General features: G+C 42.6%; 1 protein-coding gene across 1 annotated transcript in view; it reads right to left on the reverse strand.

Annotated features, from left to right (window-relative positions):
• LOC141133471 (calpain-5-like) overlaps nt 1-16,198 on the reverse strand; it is a 46,761-nt gene that overhangs the window by 10,007 nt on the left and 20,556 nt on the right. Inside the window, exons 8-9 of the mRNA XM_073622859.1 lie at nt 12,662-12,784; nt 3,473-3,669 (exon numbers count right to left, since the gene is read on the reverse strand). Of these exons, the coding sequence (XP_073478960.1) occupies nt 3,473-3,669; nt 12,662-12,784 (320 nt within the window). The remainder of the gene's footprint in view (nt 1-3,472; nt 3,670-12,661; nt 12,785-16,198) is intronic.

Genomic DNA, 16,198 nt, shown 5'->3' on the forward strand with positions numbered 1-16,198 from the left:
AATTGAAGATTGATTTTTTTGCATGTGAATGAGGGTGTCAGCTTGCCTCCTGATTGGATCTTCATTTTTTTGAATATGTGTATATACACCATGTCATTTTATGTTTGCATTAGCTATGATTAAGCACCAGTGAGAGCGGTGTGAAACGCGTTAACAGTTTGCAATTTTAATCTGTTTGTGTATGGACTGTATCTTCAATAAAAGGAAACGACTATTTTTGGAGTGTGGCTATCCGGATCTTTATTTGCTCATATGCATTCCACATACTGAGCCAGCACCCTTGGCAAGGAAGGTGTTATTCATGTACAGACGCCTATAGCGAGTTCTCTCCTTAGTTTTGAATGTTGATGGGCCAACATTTCCAATGTTTCACTTATATGAATAGCGTATGGTGTTTACCTTAATTTTATGTTGTTTTTCTATTTCTAGTGTATTTATTATGTGTATGAAGATTTGATATGGATAAAGAATTACAAATGTTTTTTTTATTTCAGGTCTATGAGATCCCTGACACCTTCCCATGCCAATGTCTGCCCAGGAGAGGGGGTATTTAAATCCCCCCTACAGGTACGCAAATGATACGTCACGAGTGGACGTCTTCTAGGGATTCGGCCAATCCCCAGAAGACGTCCACTCGTGACGAAACGCGTAGGGTGGAGCCTCCGATGGTAACGCCATTACGCTATCCTTCCGCAACGGTGGTGAGACGAACGCTCTAGGAAATAGCGAGAAGCTGATAGAGACGCCGCGGCTTTTATGTGACACAACCGCCTGTTATGATACTTCACTCCTGTAAGTGCAAACTCTTCTTTTATTAAATTACCTGAATTGATATACTGCACCATGGGAGTTTTTATTTTTTATCTTTGAGTAACAATAGAACATCGGCTAGTCCAGATACCTATAATTTTTGGGGAGACTGTTAATTCCCTGTGCTGGGCGAGACTGTTATCAGCAGTCACGGCTTTTTGGTTAGCAAGCTACCTCACACTTGGGTATTGACCTGAACACACGTTTGATTTGTTTTGGGAAGATTGGTGTCACAACTTCTTTCCCCTGCAATTCATTTTTTCTCTTCTGGAGGCTAATTTTGCACTGACTCTTTCATTGATTACTATGGGACGTTGCTTTAGTTTTCCTTTTTTATTTTTTGAATCTTTTTTCTTTTTTTTTTTTTTTGGGAAATTCATTTTTTATTAATCACTTGTTTAATGAATTTATCACTCATTTATTGATTATTCAATTCTTTATCATATTGTTATCACTATCAATTTTATATCAATAATAGTGCTGCACTCACTTTGTTATTTAGGTACACAAATGAGGCCGAGTTCATGGGCGCCGACAACATCCTGAGTCCAGGGCTGTGACGCGGAACTGGGATAGAAGAACAAAAATAATGGAGCTAGGTGGATGGCAGCCCTGGAGCCTGCCTTTCAAAAGCAAGTTCCTATAATTCGGAATTTAGACAGGTTCCCTTTAACCACCCGCCGACCGCTACTGTGAGCGGGCGGCAGGTACAGGCACAATCACGTACATGTTTGCGATGGCCTTCTTCCGGGTTTGGGGCATGCAAGCACATGCCCCCTGTTGACCCGAGTTTGGCAGCAGATTTCAGCCAATGATTTTAGCTGAAACCTGCTGATCTGCTGTGTCCAATCTCACACAAAAACACAGAACCCTGTACAGAGAACAGCGATCTGTTTCTTCTCCCTGAAAAGCAGGGAGAAAAAACAGCCAGAGTAAAAGCAGCACACATTACACATTGTTATGCCGCGTACACACGATCGGATTTTCCGACAACAAATATTGGATGCGAGCTTATTGGCGGAAAGTCCGATCGTGTGTATGCTCCATCGAACATTTGTTGGCGGACTTTCCGCCAACAAATGTTGGCTAACAGGTTCTCAAATTTTCCGCCAACAAATTTTTGTTGCCGGACATTCCGATCGTGCGTACACAAGTTCGTCACACAAAAGTCCACGCATGCTCAGAATCAATGCTCAAACACAACATTAGCAGAAGGAGCCGCTTGACTATTGAACTTCCTGTTTATCAGCTCGCTGTACGTCTTGTACGTCACTACGTTCGTAATTGTTGGCCAACATTTGTGTGACCGTGTGTATGCAAGACAAGTTGGAGCCAACATCTTTCGAACAAAATTCCACGGTTCTGTTGTCGGAAAGTCCAATCGTGTGTACAGGGAATTAGGCACACAATTAAAGTGATTGTAAAGTCTTGTTTTTTATGTTTTTTTACTAATTAACAAACATGTTATACTTACCTGCCCTGTGCAGTGGATTTGCAAAGGGCAGCCTGGATCCTTCTCTTCTCGGGTCCCTCTTCGCTGCTCCTGGCTCCTCCCTCCTTGTTGAGTGCCCTCACAGCAAGCAGCTTGCTATGGGGGCACCCCAGCCAAGCCCCAGCTCACTGTGTCCATTCAGACACGGAGCTAACGTCTGGCCCCACCTCTCTCTTTCCTGATTGGCTAACTGACTTTGATTGACAGCAGCGGGAGCCAAGGGCTCTGCTGCTGTGTCTCAGCCAATCAGGAGGGAGAGTCCCAGACAGCTGAGGGACTCATGGACATCGCTGGATAGAGATGGGGCTCAGGTAAGTATTAGGGGGGCTGCTGCACACAGAAGAATGCATAGAATGTATTAAGTTAAAAAACCTTCTCACTTTACAACCACTTTAACCACTTGATTACCCCTAGTTGTTATCCCCTTCCCAGCCAGAGTCATTTTTGCAGGGTCAGTGTACAGTATTATCACTGATCACTGTATAAGTCTCAATAGCGACATCAGTGTCAGTTAGTGAGCTTCCCAGATAGTGCCTGTTAGCAGCAGATTGCCCGCCACACTATCATAGTCACACTATAAGTCACTGATCTCTGCCATTACAGTATAGCATCCATAGCCCTGTAAATTACAGTATATATACCATAATATGTAGATGCTATAACTTTCACACAAACCAATTATTATACACTTATTGGGCTTTTTTTTACCGAAGACAAGTAGCAGAATACTTTTTTGCCTAAATTTATGAAATTATTATTTTTTTTATTGGATATGTTTTATAACAAAGTAGAAAAGATCAGGGGGGGTTAAAAATTTTCAGTCTGAGGATAGTCCCTTCACTGGATAAATGTAACGGTTTACACCCAACTTAATTGACATCATATGCAGAATAAAGGTCATATAGAATATAACAATAATAATGTCACATTGTAATTCTCAATGAAAAATCAGAACACTTTGTAATCTACACAGCAAAAACAGCGCTGTGATACAGAGCAAGTTTCTTCTGTCATTTTGACAGCAGGGATTTGATGGCAATAGTGGCCAGAGAGCAGTAGAGAGGGGGGGACATGGTATACAGCATAAGTCTAAGGTGCTTAGCTAAAGCTTTTTTTAGGGTATATCCGTACCCCTAATGTCTTTAACTGTTTAAACCCCCCCTTCAATACCTGAGATGGCTGGCCCGGTCTGTATACACTCGGAGAAGGAAGGCGCCGGTCTGTCTAGAGTGGAAAGTTGTGGGTAAGATGACGTAACGCCCTTTCTGTAGTTCGGTATGCAGTAGGACGCTTCGAGAGTTAATATAAGTAGAAGAGGAGGCTTTGCTAGCAGCACAGTGTAGGCGATATTTGCGGTTCACTTCAACCTAAAAATAGTTAATAGAAGGGAGGGGTACAAGAGATAAACATGTCAACATGAGAGGGGAGAAACAGTTTTGGAACCATCGAGAAATACAAATGTCACATACTAGAAAATAGATATGATACAGAGAGGGAAAAAGTATTTGATCCCCTGCTGATTTTGTACGTTTGCCCACTGACAAAGAAATGATCAGTCTATAATTTTTAATGGTCGGTTTGTTTTAACAGTGAGAGACAGAATAACAACAAAAATATCCAGAAAAACGCATTTCAAAAAAGTTATAAATTGATTTGCATTTTAACCACTTAAGGACTGGCCTCGTTTTGGATTTTAGGTGTTTACATGTTTAAAACAGTTTTTTTTTGCAAGAAAATTACTTAGAACCCCCAAACATTATATATTGTTTTTTTTCTAACACCCTAGAGAATAAAATGGCAGTCAATGCAATACTTTTTTTTGCACCGTATTTGCGCAGCGGTCTTATAAGCGCACTTTTTTTGGAAAAAATTCACTTTTTTGAATAAAAAAAATAAGACAACAGTAAAGTTAGCCCAATTTTTTTTTATATTGTGAAAGATAGTGTTACGCCAAGTAAATTGATACCCAACATGCGCCCGCTCGTGGAATGGCGTCAAACTTTTACCCTCAAAAATCTCCATAGGCGACGTTTAAAAAATTCTACAGGTTGCATGTTTTGCATTACAGAGGAGGTCTAGGGCTAGAATTATTGCTCTCACTCTACCGGTCACGGCGATACCTCACATGTGTGGTTCGACCACCGTTTTCATATGCGGGCGCTGCTCACGTATGCGTTCGCTTCTGCGCGCGAGCTCGTCGGGACGGGGGGTTTTAAAAAATTTTAGCCTCACTCGTCTCCAGGCACAGAAGGGAGATGGACGCGATCGCCTCCGCCGCTACCGACGGCTCCGGTAAGCAGCGGAGGGCACTGGATCGCGGCGGGAGGAGCTCTCTCCAGCCACCGATAAAAGTAATCTCGCGGCAAATCCGCCGCAGGGACCCCTTTATCAGAAAGCCGACCACCGCATGAAAACGGGGATACCGGGGTTATGGCAGCTAGCTGCTGCCCTAATAACGATATCCGCCGCCAAAGTTTGGATGTATATCGACGTGCGACGGTCAGCAAGTTTTTTCGCAGAAATGCATGGGAATTTTTTAACATGGGTTCCTATGGAACATGTTCACATCAATGCCTTTTTGTACCTCTGCATTTTTGAAAAGGGTCAGGGACTTTTTTTCATGCAAAATGCAGCGTTTTGCATGTAACAGAATTCAATGGACCAGCATCGTTTGCAGCGTTTTTACAGCGTTTTTGGCGTTTTTTTTTTTTTCTTTTTTTAGACTGTATAAGTCTAAAAAAAACTAAAAAAAAAGCAAAACGCGGCAAAAACCCTGCAAAAACGCTACAAAAATGCTGCTCAAAAACATGGCAAGCATCACAAAAAAAACTCTAAAAACGCTCAAAAGCAACATGCATAGATGTGAATCGAGCCTAAAAGGGAGTGCTCCTAATCTCAGCTTGTTACCTGTATAAAAGACACCTGTCCACAGAAGCAATTAATCAGACACCAATCTCTCCACCATGGCCAAGACCAAAGAGCTGTCCATGGATGTCAGGGGCAATATTGTAGACCTACACAAGGCTGGAATGGGCTACAAGATCATTGCTAAGCAGCTTGGTGAGAGGGTGACAACAGTTGGTGCGATTATTTGCAAATGGAAGAAACACAAAATAACTGTCAATCTCCCTCGGTCTGGGACTCCATGCAAGATCTCACCTCATGGAGTTTCAGTGATCATGAGAACGGTGAGGAATCAGCCAAGGATCTTGTCAATGATCCCAAGGCAGCTGGGACCATAATCACCAAGAAAACAATTGGCAACACACTACACCGTGAAGGACTGAAATCCTGCAGAGTCCGCAAGGTCCCCCTGCTCAAGAAAGCACATATACAGGCCCATCTGAAGTTTGCTAAGGAACATCTGAATGATTCAGAGGAGAACTGAGTGAAAGTGTTGTGGTCAGGTGAGACTGAAGTCAAGCTCTTTGGCATCAACAGGAACGATGGACGGGGCCATGTACCGTCAAATCTTCTGTGAGAGCCTCCTTCCCTCAGCAAGGGCATTGAAAAAGTGTCGTGGATGGGTATTCCAGTTGACAATGCCTCAAAACACACGGCCAAGGCAACAAAGGAGTGGCTCAAGAAGAAGAACATTAAGGACCTGGAGTGGCCTAGCCAGACCTTAATCCCATAGAAAATATGTGGAGGGAGCTGAAGGTTCAAGTTACCAAACGTCAGCCTCAAAACCTTAATGACTTGGAGAGGATCTGCAAAGAGGAGTGCGACAAAATCCTTCCTGCGATGTGTGCAAACCTGGTGGCCAAATACAAGAAACGTCTGACCTCTGTAATTGCCAACAAGGGTTTTGCCACCAAATAGTAAGTCATATTTTGTGAAGGGGTCAAATACTTATTTCACTCATTAAAATGTAGATCAATTGATAACTTTTTTAAAATGAGTTTTTCTGGCTATTTTTGTTGTTATTCTGTCTCTCACTGTTAAAATAAACCTACCATTAAAATTATAAACTGATCATTTCTTTGTCGGTGGGCAAACATACAAAATCAGCAGGGGTTCAAATACTTTTTTCTCCTCACTGCATTATGAACCTAAATGCTCCAACTCAATTGTATTATAGTCACATCAATCAAAGGTATTATTAAAAGTGTTTCTGTGCCATGGTAAGGGTATAGCATTGCCAATACTGACCCAAAGCTTAAAGAATATGTAAACCCAACATTTCACATTCCTGATATGTGACTCATGTACTTGTATGAAAAATGTGTTGGCATGCCTGCCAGTTCCTCTGCTTTCACCACACTAAGCATGAGAGCACAGTGTGGTCAGTTCTCTAGCTGTGCTGGGAACTCAGCCTGCTCTCTTCCAATGATCAGACTTGTCCTGACACCTCCCTCCCCCTGCACAGTCTTTCACTGGGAAGACTAGTGTCCTGCTGTTTCTCCTTCTCCAACTCTTATGCAGCTGAGAACAGAGGGCACTTATAAAAAAAAGGGGAAAAAAATGTATTTATAATATTTTTTATATCTATACAAAATTGTTTTGCCTTTCATTTATATTTTAAACTGAATGGGTTGTTTTACATGGTGGGGATTTACAATCACTTTAATTCTTTCCAGCCATCTACCTACAAAACTATTGATAGGATGCTTAATAAAAATCATGATCCACTTATAGCTGCATTGTGTTCCCACATCACAGGCAATCAGTTTATCCTACTGTCCTGGAGTACATAGGAAAGTTAGTCTTGCTGGACCAACATGCTCACCTCTGACATCTACTGGACATTCCTCATACTGCAGGTGCACACCTAAACCCGTTATCGACCTGTTGTAAACCCTTGAGGTTTTTCACCAATGCATTAAGGTGAAAAACCTCCTGTGATACAGCTACCCCCCAGAGCCCTCCTTTTTCTTACCTGAACCCGATCTTTCCAGCGATGGGGATCCAGCCGGTGTCTTGGGTCCTGATTGGATAGATTGATAGCAGCTCAGCCATTGGCTCCCGCTGCTGTCAATCAAATACAATGACATGGGGGGCAGGGCAGAGTCCTGCTGTCTGTGTCAATGGACCCAGCAGCAGGACTCGAGAGCGTGCCTGCACCAGTGCCCCGAGGGAGAGAGGCTCTCCAACGGGGAACTCGAGAAGAGGAGGAGCCAGGAGCACCGCTGAGGGACCCCAGAAGAGGAGGATCGGGGCCACTCTGTGCAAAACCAACCGCACAGAGGAGGGCAAGTATAACATGTTTGTTTTTTTTTTTTTGTTTTTTTTTTTTTTAAGGGAACCTTTACATATCCTTTAAATTGAGAACAACCCATTCAACCAAAGCAGTTCTGTAAAGCCAGCATGATCCAGTGGGTTGAATAAAAAAAAAAAAAAATGGGCAGATTCCCCATTCAAGGTGGATGGGGAAATCCTTCCCACTGAGCTATTGTACTCTGACAGTGGGGATACTTCCTAGGGTTGCCACCTTATCCCTTTAACCCTTTCATGACTAAGCCTATTTTTGAAAATTGGTGTTTACAAGTTAAAATCCGTATTTTTTGCTAGAAAATTACTTAGAACCCCCAAACATTATATATATTTTTTAGCAGAGAATCTAGAGAATAAAATGGCGATTGTTGCAATATTTTTTATCACACGGTATTTGTGCAGCTGTGTTTTAAACGCAAATTTTTGGAAAAGTGACACTTTCATGAATTTAAAAAAATCCAAACAGTAAAGTTACCCCAATTTTTTTGTATAATGTGAAAGATGATGTTACGCCGAGTAAATAGATACCAAACATGTCACCCTTTATAATTGCACGCACTCGTGGAATGGCGACGAACTACGGTACCTATGAATTTCCATAGGCGACGCTTTAAATTTTTTTTACGGTTACCAGGTTTGAGCTACAGAGGAGGTCTAGGGCTAGAATTATTTCTCTCGCTCTGACGATCGCGGCGATACCTCACATGTGTGGTTTGAACACCGTTTACATATGCGGGCGCGACTTCCATATGCGTTTTCTTCGCTGCGCGAGCTCGCGGGGACAGGGGCACTTTAAAAAATTTTTTTTAATTTTTTTTTTATTTATTTTATTTATTTTTTTACTTTATAAATTGTGTTTAAAAATTTTTTTTTTTTTTTTTTTTTACTTTTATTGCTGTCACAAGCAATGTAAACATCCCTTGTGACAGTAATAGGTGGTGACAGGTACTCTTTATGGAGGGATGGGGGGTCTAAAAGACCCCCCATCCCTCCTTTACACTTCAAAGTATTCAGATCGCCGAAAACGGCGATTCTGAATACTGTGTACTTTTTTAAATTCGGCGCCATTGGCAGCCGAGTAAACGGGAAGTGACGTCATGACGTCGCTTCCGCGTTTACAACAAGAAGCCTGGAACGAAGCCGCTCGCAGCTTCATTCCAGCCCGCCCCCAGCCGCCGAAGGCAGCCGAACGGACACCGGGCCTCCCGATCGCACGGGAGGCCCGGTAACAGCGGCGGGAGGGGGGGGATGTCCCCTCCCGCTCCCCCGGTATAACAGCCGAGCGGCTTTTAGCCGCATCGGTTGTTATACACGGGTAGCCGATCGCCCGCTGTAAACAACGGTACTGGGATGATGCCTGCAGCTGCGGGCATCATCCTGGTATAACCCCGGAAAGCCGAGAACGCATATCTGCGTACGGTCGGCGGGAAGGGGTTAAACCTGAACACATATGAATTACACAGGTTCTGTGGCTAATTTAATGCAGATAAGGCATCAGAACCGTGTAATTAATATGTGTTCAGTTTTAAAGGGATGAGGTAGCAACCCTAATACTTCCCCACCAGTAGAATACAATGATCAGTGTCACCGGCTATAGCTGGCAGCACTGATAGTTTGACAAAAAAAAACGACAGGCTGCTTGTACACGATTAATAGATCAGCTTAAGAACAACCAGCCTGCTCATAAATGGATCAGAATTTGTCTGGTCCAGAATTTCAATCCATGTATGGCCGGCTCTACTCTGTAACTTGCCTGACTTCTCTGTGAACAGCTTTTCAGAATTCATCTATATTGGACTGTAGTTTGGACGTTGATTCTGTCTGAATCATGCCTTACCTTACTCCTGTGTTCAATTCAAGAGAGACCTGGAGGAGAGAATGGACGGAGGGACGGCATGACTAAGGGAGGAACAGGGTCAGGGAATGGTCAACTAGGTCAGTGTGTTTGGTGGGGGGTGTAGCCCTTACCTGATTGGAGGCAGAGGTTAAAGGGGCAGGGATCAGATGAGAGGGTCTTTGCGGTGAGGTAGTTCTCTCACATTCCAAGGAGTCAGGAGAAGTGGTAGCTTCCCACCCACCAGCCCTGGTGTTAGGGGTTACTGAGGTGGATAGGTAAGTGATTGTATTTTTGTGTCTAAAGTTTTTATCGAGTTTATATAAAAAATAAATAAATTAAAAAAAAGAATATATAATAATAATTTACTAAATGTGTATGTTGCTCATTTTGTCACAGTAGTTGGAGGGGCAAGGGGTCTTTGGGGGGTCAGTAATTACATGGTTGTAAAAGTGTGGGGCCCATCTAAGGTATGGCGCTTCCACTTGGTTAGTGGTGGTTCTCCCAGGAGCGAAGTCTCCTGGGGGAGGGGAATATGGAAGTATGTGTGATGTCGGAACGTCTTTGAGCCGGTTGGGGCGCGGCTGAGGACATGGACCATTCCAGTTAAAATTGAGCCTTAAGGACACCCAAAGACCTCTTGTTGTTGGGCATTACATTGATGAATTTGCACTTATTGGTATGTTTTAATGTTATGATATTTTATTCTTTGGTTAATAAAATTGGCTGCTGTGGCCGTATAAAACCCATGTCACTCAGTCCGTGTCTTTATTCTAAATTTGTAAGGACCCTGGTTGACGAATCCTTTAGTCATGTGTGTTGCACTTCAGCACTGTAGCAGCATAAATTCCATACCATCAGAGGAAACATCAAGGGATAATATAAGGTTGGAAAAAATTAAAAAATTAAAAAAAGATTGCGCCAAACTCCTAGAAGGATAACGTGAAGCAGCCAACACAACAACCTGACTGTTGTAAGTATATGAAAGTAATAAAAAGTGTGGCGCTAAAGAATAAGTGACAGTGGTTACTAAGAGTGAAAGTACATGACCCTAAGGCGTGTATCTAAATAGTAATGATACCATGCGATGTGTGGAAGGACGATCAAGTCACTTCATGTAACACTATAAAATCACACAATATGAGAAAATAAATAAACACGTGTGTAAACACATATAAATAGTGAAAAAAAGTGTATAAATAAGTCTATCAATTTTTGGGGCAGAGTAACCTGACCCAAAACAACGATACAAAAACTTGAATCGCAATAAGTAATTAGAAAATAGCAACAATATAGTGAACTACGACTCAAAAGTGGCCTGCTCCTTTAAACAAGGCCTACATGTAAAAAAACGTGAAAGGAAATGAGTCCATAAAGTGTAAAAAATGGGTCCATAAAGTGTAAATATTAAATAACCACCATTGTGCAATAAGGTGGTTAAATGTCCATCATTAAACAATAGGGTGATCCCTGAAGGTTCCCCGACAGCTTGGGTAAACACCGTCCACATACACACTCGATGGAGACCACTAGGAGAGTTCTTGCATATAAACAGATTCCTATCTTGATATGGGAACTTCCACCAAGAAAATATATGTATCAAATGCCCTTACCAGACAAGGTGGACTCACAGGCCCTTGGCGGTGAGTCAGACAAGCGTGTACCGTCAAGCGGTGAAGTATGGTAGACCGTATGTGGATCCAAGACGGAGTCTCCTCAGAAGTCACCGGATGGCGTATCTCCAGAAGCAGGTATCTTCAGAGTTTGGCCCCGATCATCAGTTTGGGGGATGGTTTCCTCAGCAACCACCCATATGAATGGGCGAAGGTAAAAAAGAAAGAAAAAACTTCCACATGGTGTAAATCCTTATTAAAACGTAATGGCATTTATTGGTAACAAAAGAGATGTAAACCAAATGAGTGTACAGATATGGGCAGTAAAAACTCGGCTCACACAAATACACAAAGTAGAAAAAATTGTAAAAATTAGCGCAGTAGGTGATGGGGGTAAAAAACACAGAGACCCGACGTGTTTCGTCCTCAAAGACTTCTGCTGGGGTACCCCAGCAGAAGTCTTTGAGGACGAAACGCGTCGGGTCTCTGTGTTTTTTACCCCATCACCTACTGCGCTAATTTTTAAAATTTTTTCTACTTTGTGTATTTGTGTGAGCGGGGCCAAACTCTGAAGATACCCCAGCAGAAGTCTTTGAGGACGAAACGCGTCGGTTCTCTGTGTTTTTTACCCCCATCACCTACTGCGCTAATTTTTACAATTTTTTCTACTTTGTGTATTTGTGTGAGCCGAGTTTTTACTGCCTATATCTGTACACTCATTTGGTTTACATCTCTTTTGTTACCAATAAATGCCATTACGTTTTAATAAGGATTTACACCATGTGGAAGTTTTTTCTTTCTTTTTTACCTTCGCCCATTCATATGGGTGGTTGCTGAGGAAACCATCCCCAAACTGATGATCGGGGCCAAACTCTGAAGATACCTGCTTCTGGAAAAACGCCATCCGGTGACTTCTGAGGAGACTCCGTCTTGGATCCACATACGGTCTACCATACTTCACCGCTTGACGGTACACGCTTGTCTGACTCACCGCCAAGGGCCTGTGAGTCCACCTTGTCTGGTAAGGGCATTTGATACTCATATTTTCTTGGTGGAAGTTCCCATATCAAGATAGGAATCTGTTTATATGCAAGAACTCTCCTAGTGGTCTCCATCGAGTGTGTATGTGGACGGTGTTTACCCAAGCTGTCGGGGCACCTTCAGGGATCACCCTATTGTTTAATGATGGACATTTAACCACCTTATTGCACAATGATGGTTATTTAATATTTACACTTTATGGACCCATTTTTTACACTTTATGGACTCATTTCCTTTCACGTTTTTTTACATGTAGGCCTTGTTTAAAGGAGCAGGCCACTTTTGAGTCGTAGTTCACTATATTGTTGCTATTTTCTAATTACTTATTGAGATTCAAGTTTTTGTATCGTTGTTTTGGGTCAGGTTACTCTGGCCCAAAAATTGATAGACTTATTTATACACTTTTTTTCACTATTTATATGTGTTTACACACGTGTTTTTTTTTATTTTCTCATATTGTGTGATTTTATAGTGTTACATGAAGTGACTTGATCGTCCTTCCACACATCGCATGGTATCATTACTATTTAGATACACGCCTTAGGGTCATGTACTTTCACTCTTAGTAACCACTGTCACTTATTCTTTAGCGCCACACTTTTTCTCACTTTCAGATAATATAAGGTTGTTCTCAGAAGCTGGGTAAGGACAGGATACCTTATAGACAAAGAACCCAATGGGCAGGTTGTCACCTCCCCCGGTGCTACGCTGAGTCCTGTGATCTTCTTGCTCCAATGAGATGAGGACAGAGTCATGGTCTAAGGTCACATCAAAGGAGAACTGCAGAGAAACAAGAGACATGTCAAATGGGTTAAACCCTAACGTCAGCCAATGATTTTTAGTTTCAAGTGGAGTAGAGAAGAGTTGGACTTTTGAGGGCTCTTCATACATTTACAGCTAAATGTGTAGAAATTAAAGGTGGTCCTCAGAAACTAAATGCAATATTGTCTGGTAATTTCACATAAGAAAATAGTGAAGGTCAAATATGGTGCCCAACCTACATATAAAGAACCAGTAAAGAGGTCTTAGAGAAATAAAAAAAAATCAACCCCTAAACAAATATTTCAACGCAACATTTCTTCTATGAATTCTTAAAAAAATATATATATAAGATCAACTGAATTTCATGTTTTGAAAAAAAGCTGTAAGCACCTGAATCTGTCTTTATATTAGCATTCTGTAATCTGCTGTACAACAGCACTCAGACTGGAAATAAGAAGGGTAAGCACTTTCAGAAATCAGAAATGTATTGCTTTGCAAGATGCTGTCAATCTAATGCTATGGACATCCTTACAGGAGGAGAGAGCACAGAGAAGACCTCTTCAGTGTACTGAACTGACCAAAAAGAAAGGCTGTGGGCGGAGCCTGGACCATCCTGGACTGCTTAACTGCACTGGAGATCAGAGCCCTGGTTATACTGTCTGATGACATCCTAGATTACAAGCTATAGATTATTCCATTTTTTTTTTTTTGCTACCCCCGGTAGTTTGAGCCATCTGCCATGTTTCTTGGGCTCAGTTGTCCCAGTTGCGGATCTAGGACCTGCATAGCAGGTGCCGCAAGACAGAGGTGAGGAAGACTAAATGTCCATTTGCAGATCTCCACTACCTAGCAAGAACTCAGAAGCGACGTACGTTACATCACTTCTATGTTTGGCAGCTAAAGGAGCACGGTCCACCCCCATTTAGTTTAACTGAAGGGCTGGTAAGACATCAAGGGTCTAACAGACCCCTGATGTTCCATGAAAGAGAACCTATCACAGCAAAATATCAAACAAGGGAATTTTGGTCCATTTTATCTATATATAAATATATATATATATATATATATATATATATATATTATAAAAACACTGCAAAGAGCAGTTCAAATCAAACGTATGGCAACTCGGTGTGTTCTGCAAAACGAAAAATGAATTAGATCCCTCCTTGTTTCCCTCTACACATTACTAGCACCACAGCTCTATGTCCACTCATTGCTATATATTTCCCTTGGACTGAGCTTTGCAGTGCTTCAAGTCTGCAATATCTATACGGTATATACATTGCAGCTTTGAAATGGTTTATCATGATTAAAGTTGAAGATATCAGCCATAACCCCGGTTTGCCCGAGAAACGATCCGACGGTGTGGCCAGCTGCTCCTATTGGTGATCAAAGACTAGATCCTCTTTGATCGTCTCTATTGCCTTGGAGCGCCGGAGCGACGTAATGACATCACTTCTGGTCCAGGCTGGAAGTAAAATTTTTTTATTTTTTTTTAAAGCAAAAGATATTTTTGCTCTTAAAGGTTAAGACAAGATTTGGGGTCTTCTTGACCCCAGATCTCTTCATAAAGAGGACCTGTCGTCCTTATTTCTATTACAAGGGATGTTTACATTCCTTGCAATAGGAATAAAAGTGATCAAAAAATAAATAAAATAAAGGGATAGTGTAAAAATAAAATGTAAAATAAATAAGAAAAAAAAAAAGGTAAATCGCCCCCATCCCACAGAGCGCCCCCCCCCCCGAACCGTACCAGGCCACATGCCCTCAACATGGGGAGGGTGCTTTGGGGTTGCCCCCCAAAGCACCTTGTCCCCATGTTGATGAGGACAAGGGCCTCATCCCAACCCTTGCCTGGTGGTTGTGGGCGTCTGAGGGCGGGGGGGATTATCGGAATCTGGAAGCCCCCTTTAACAAGGGGACCCCCAGATCCCGGCCTCCCCCCCTGTGTGAAATGGTAACGGGGTACCCCTACCATTTCACAAAAAAAGTGTCAAAATGTTAAAAACGACAAGACACAGCTTGGGGACAAGTCCTTTATTAAAAAACAAAGAAAAATATCCCACGATGTCCATTCATCTTCACACCGCGACGGACTGAAAAAATAAAAAATCCGCAACCGATCCTCCTCTATGGGAGGCTCCCGCAGTGTGACGCTTCATTGCCTTTGACAGTTCTTATATAACTGAGGGCGGGGCCACCCAGTGACATACCTGGGTGACCCCGCCCCCCTCTGACGCCACGGGGAAGCCATAGGGAAGTCCCTGTGGCGTCAGAGGGGGTGGGGTCACCCAGGTACATCACCGGGTGGCTCTGCCCTCAGTTATCTAAGAACTGTCATCAGCGAAGAAGCGTCACGCGGCAGGAGCCTCCCATAGAGGAGGATCGGTTGTGTTTTTTTTTTCTTTTTCAGTCCGTCATGGCGAAATAGAACAAGATGAATGGACATCGTGGGACATTTTTTTTTTTTAATAAAGGACTTGTCCCCAAGCTGTGTCTTGTTCTTTTTAACATTTTTACACTTTTTTTGTGAAATGGTAGGGGTACTTGTACCCCGTTACCATTTCACACAGGGGGGGAGGCTGGGATCTGGGGCTCCCCTTGTTAAAGGGGGCTTCCAGATTCCGATAATCCCCCTTCCCTCAGACCTCCACAACCACCGGGCAAGGGTTGTTGGGATGAGGCCCTTGTCCCCATCAACATGGGGACAAGGTGCTTTGGGGGGCAACCCCAAAGCACCCTCCCCATGTTGAGGGCATGTGGCCTGGTACAGTTCGGGGGGGGCGCTCTCTCTTCCCCCCCTCTTTTCCTGCGGCCTGCCAGGTTGCGTGCTTGGATAAGGGTCTGGTATGGATTTTGGGGGGGACCCCTACGCTATTTTTTTTAAATTTTTGCACAGGGTTCCTATTAAAATCCATACCAGACCTGAAGGGTCTGGTATAGATTTTGGGGGGACCCCTATGCCATTTTTTTAAAATTCGGTGCAGGGTTCCCCTTAATTTCCATATCAGACCCGAAGGGCCTGGTATGGATTTTAGGGGGACCCCCACGCAATTTTTTTTTTTTTACTTTTGGTTCGGGGTTTCCTTTAATATTCATACCAGACCCAAAGGGCCTGGTAATGGATTTGGGGGGGTCTCATGCTCTTTTTTTCAATGAGTTTTATCCATATTGCCGAGACCCGACAATTCATTACAGCCACGATCAGTTTTAAATTTTTCCTTTAGAAATGTAATTTTTCTGTGGTACTGTTCTAAACATGGGAACAATTTGCCACTTTACAGGTATACTATAGACACCTCCAGGCACAATATTTAAAGGAATATTTCATTTTTATTGTTTCACTTTAAGCATTATTAAAAAAAACACTGCTCCCGAAAAAACGGCCGTTTTAAAAAAAAAAAATTCATTGATACATGTCCCCTGGGGCAG

This window comes from Aquarana catesbeiana, linkage group LG03 (genome assembly GCF_042186555.1).
Source record: "Aquarana catesbeiana isolate 2022-GZ linkage group LG03, ASM4218655v1, whole genome shotgun sequence".
Taxonomy (NCBI): Eukaryota; Metazoa; Chordata; class Amphibia; order Anura; family Ranidae; genus Aquarana; species Aquarana catesbeiana.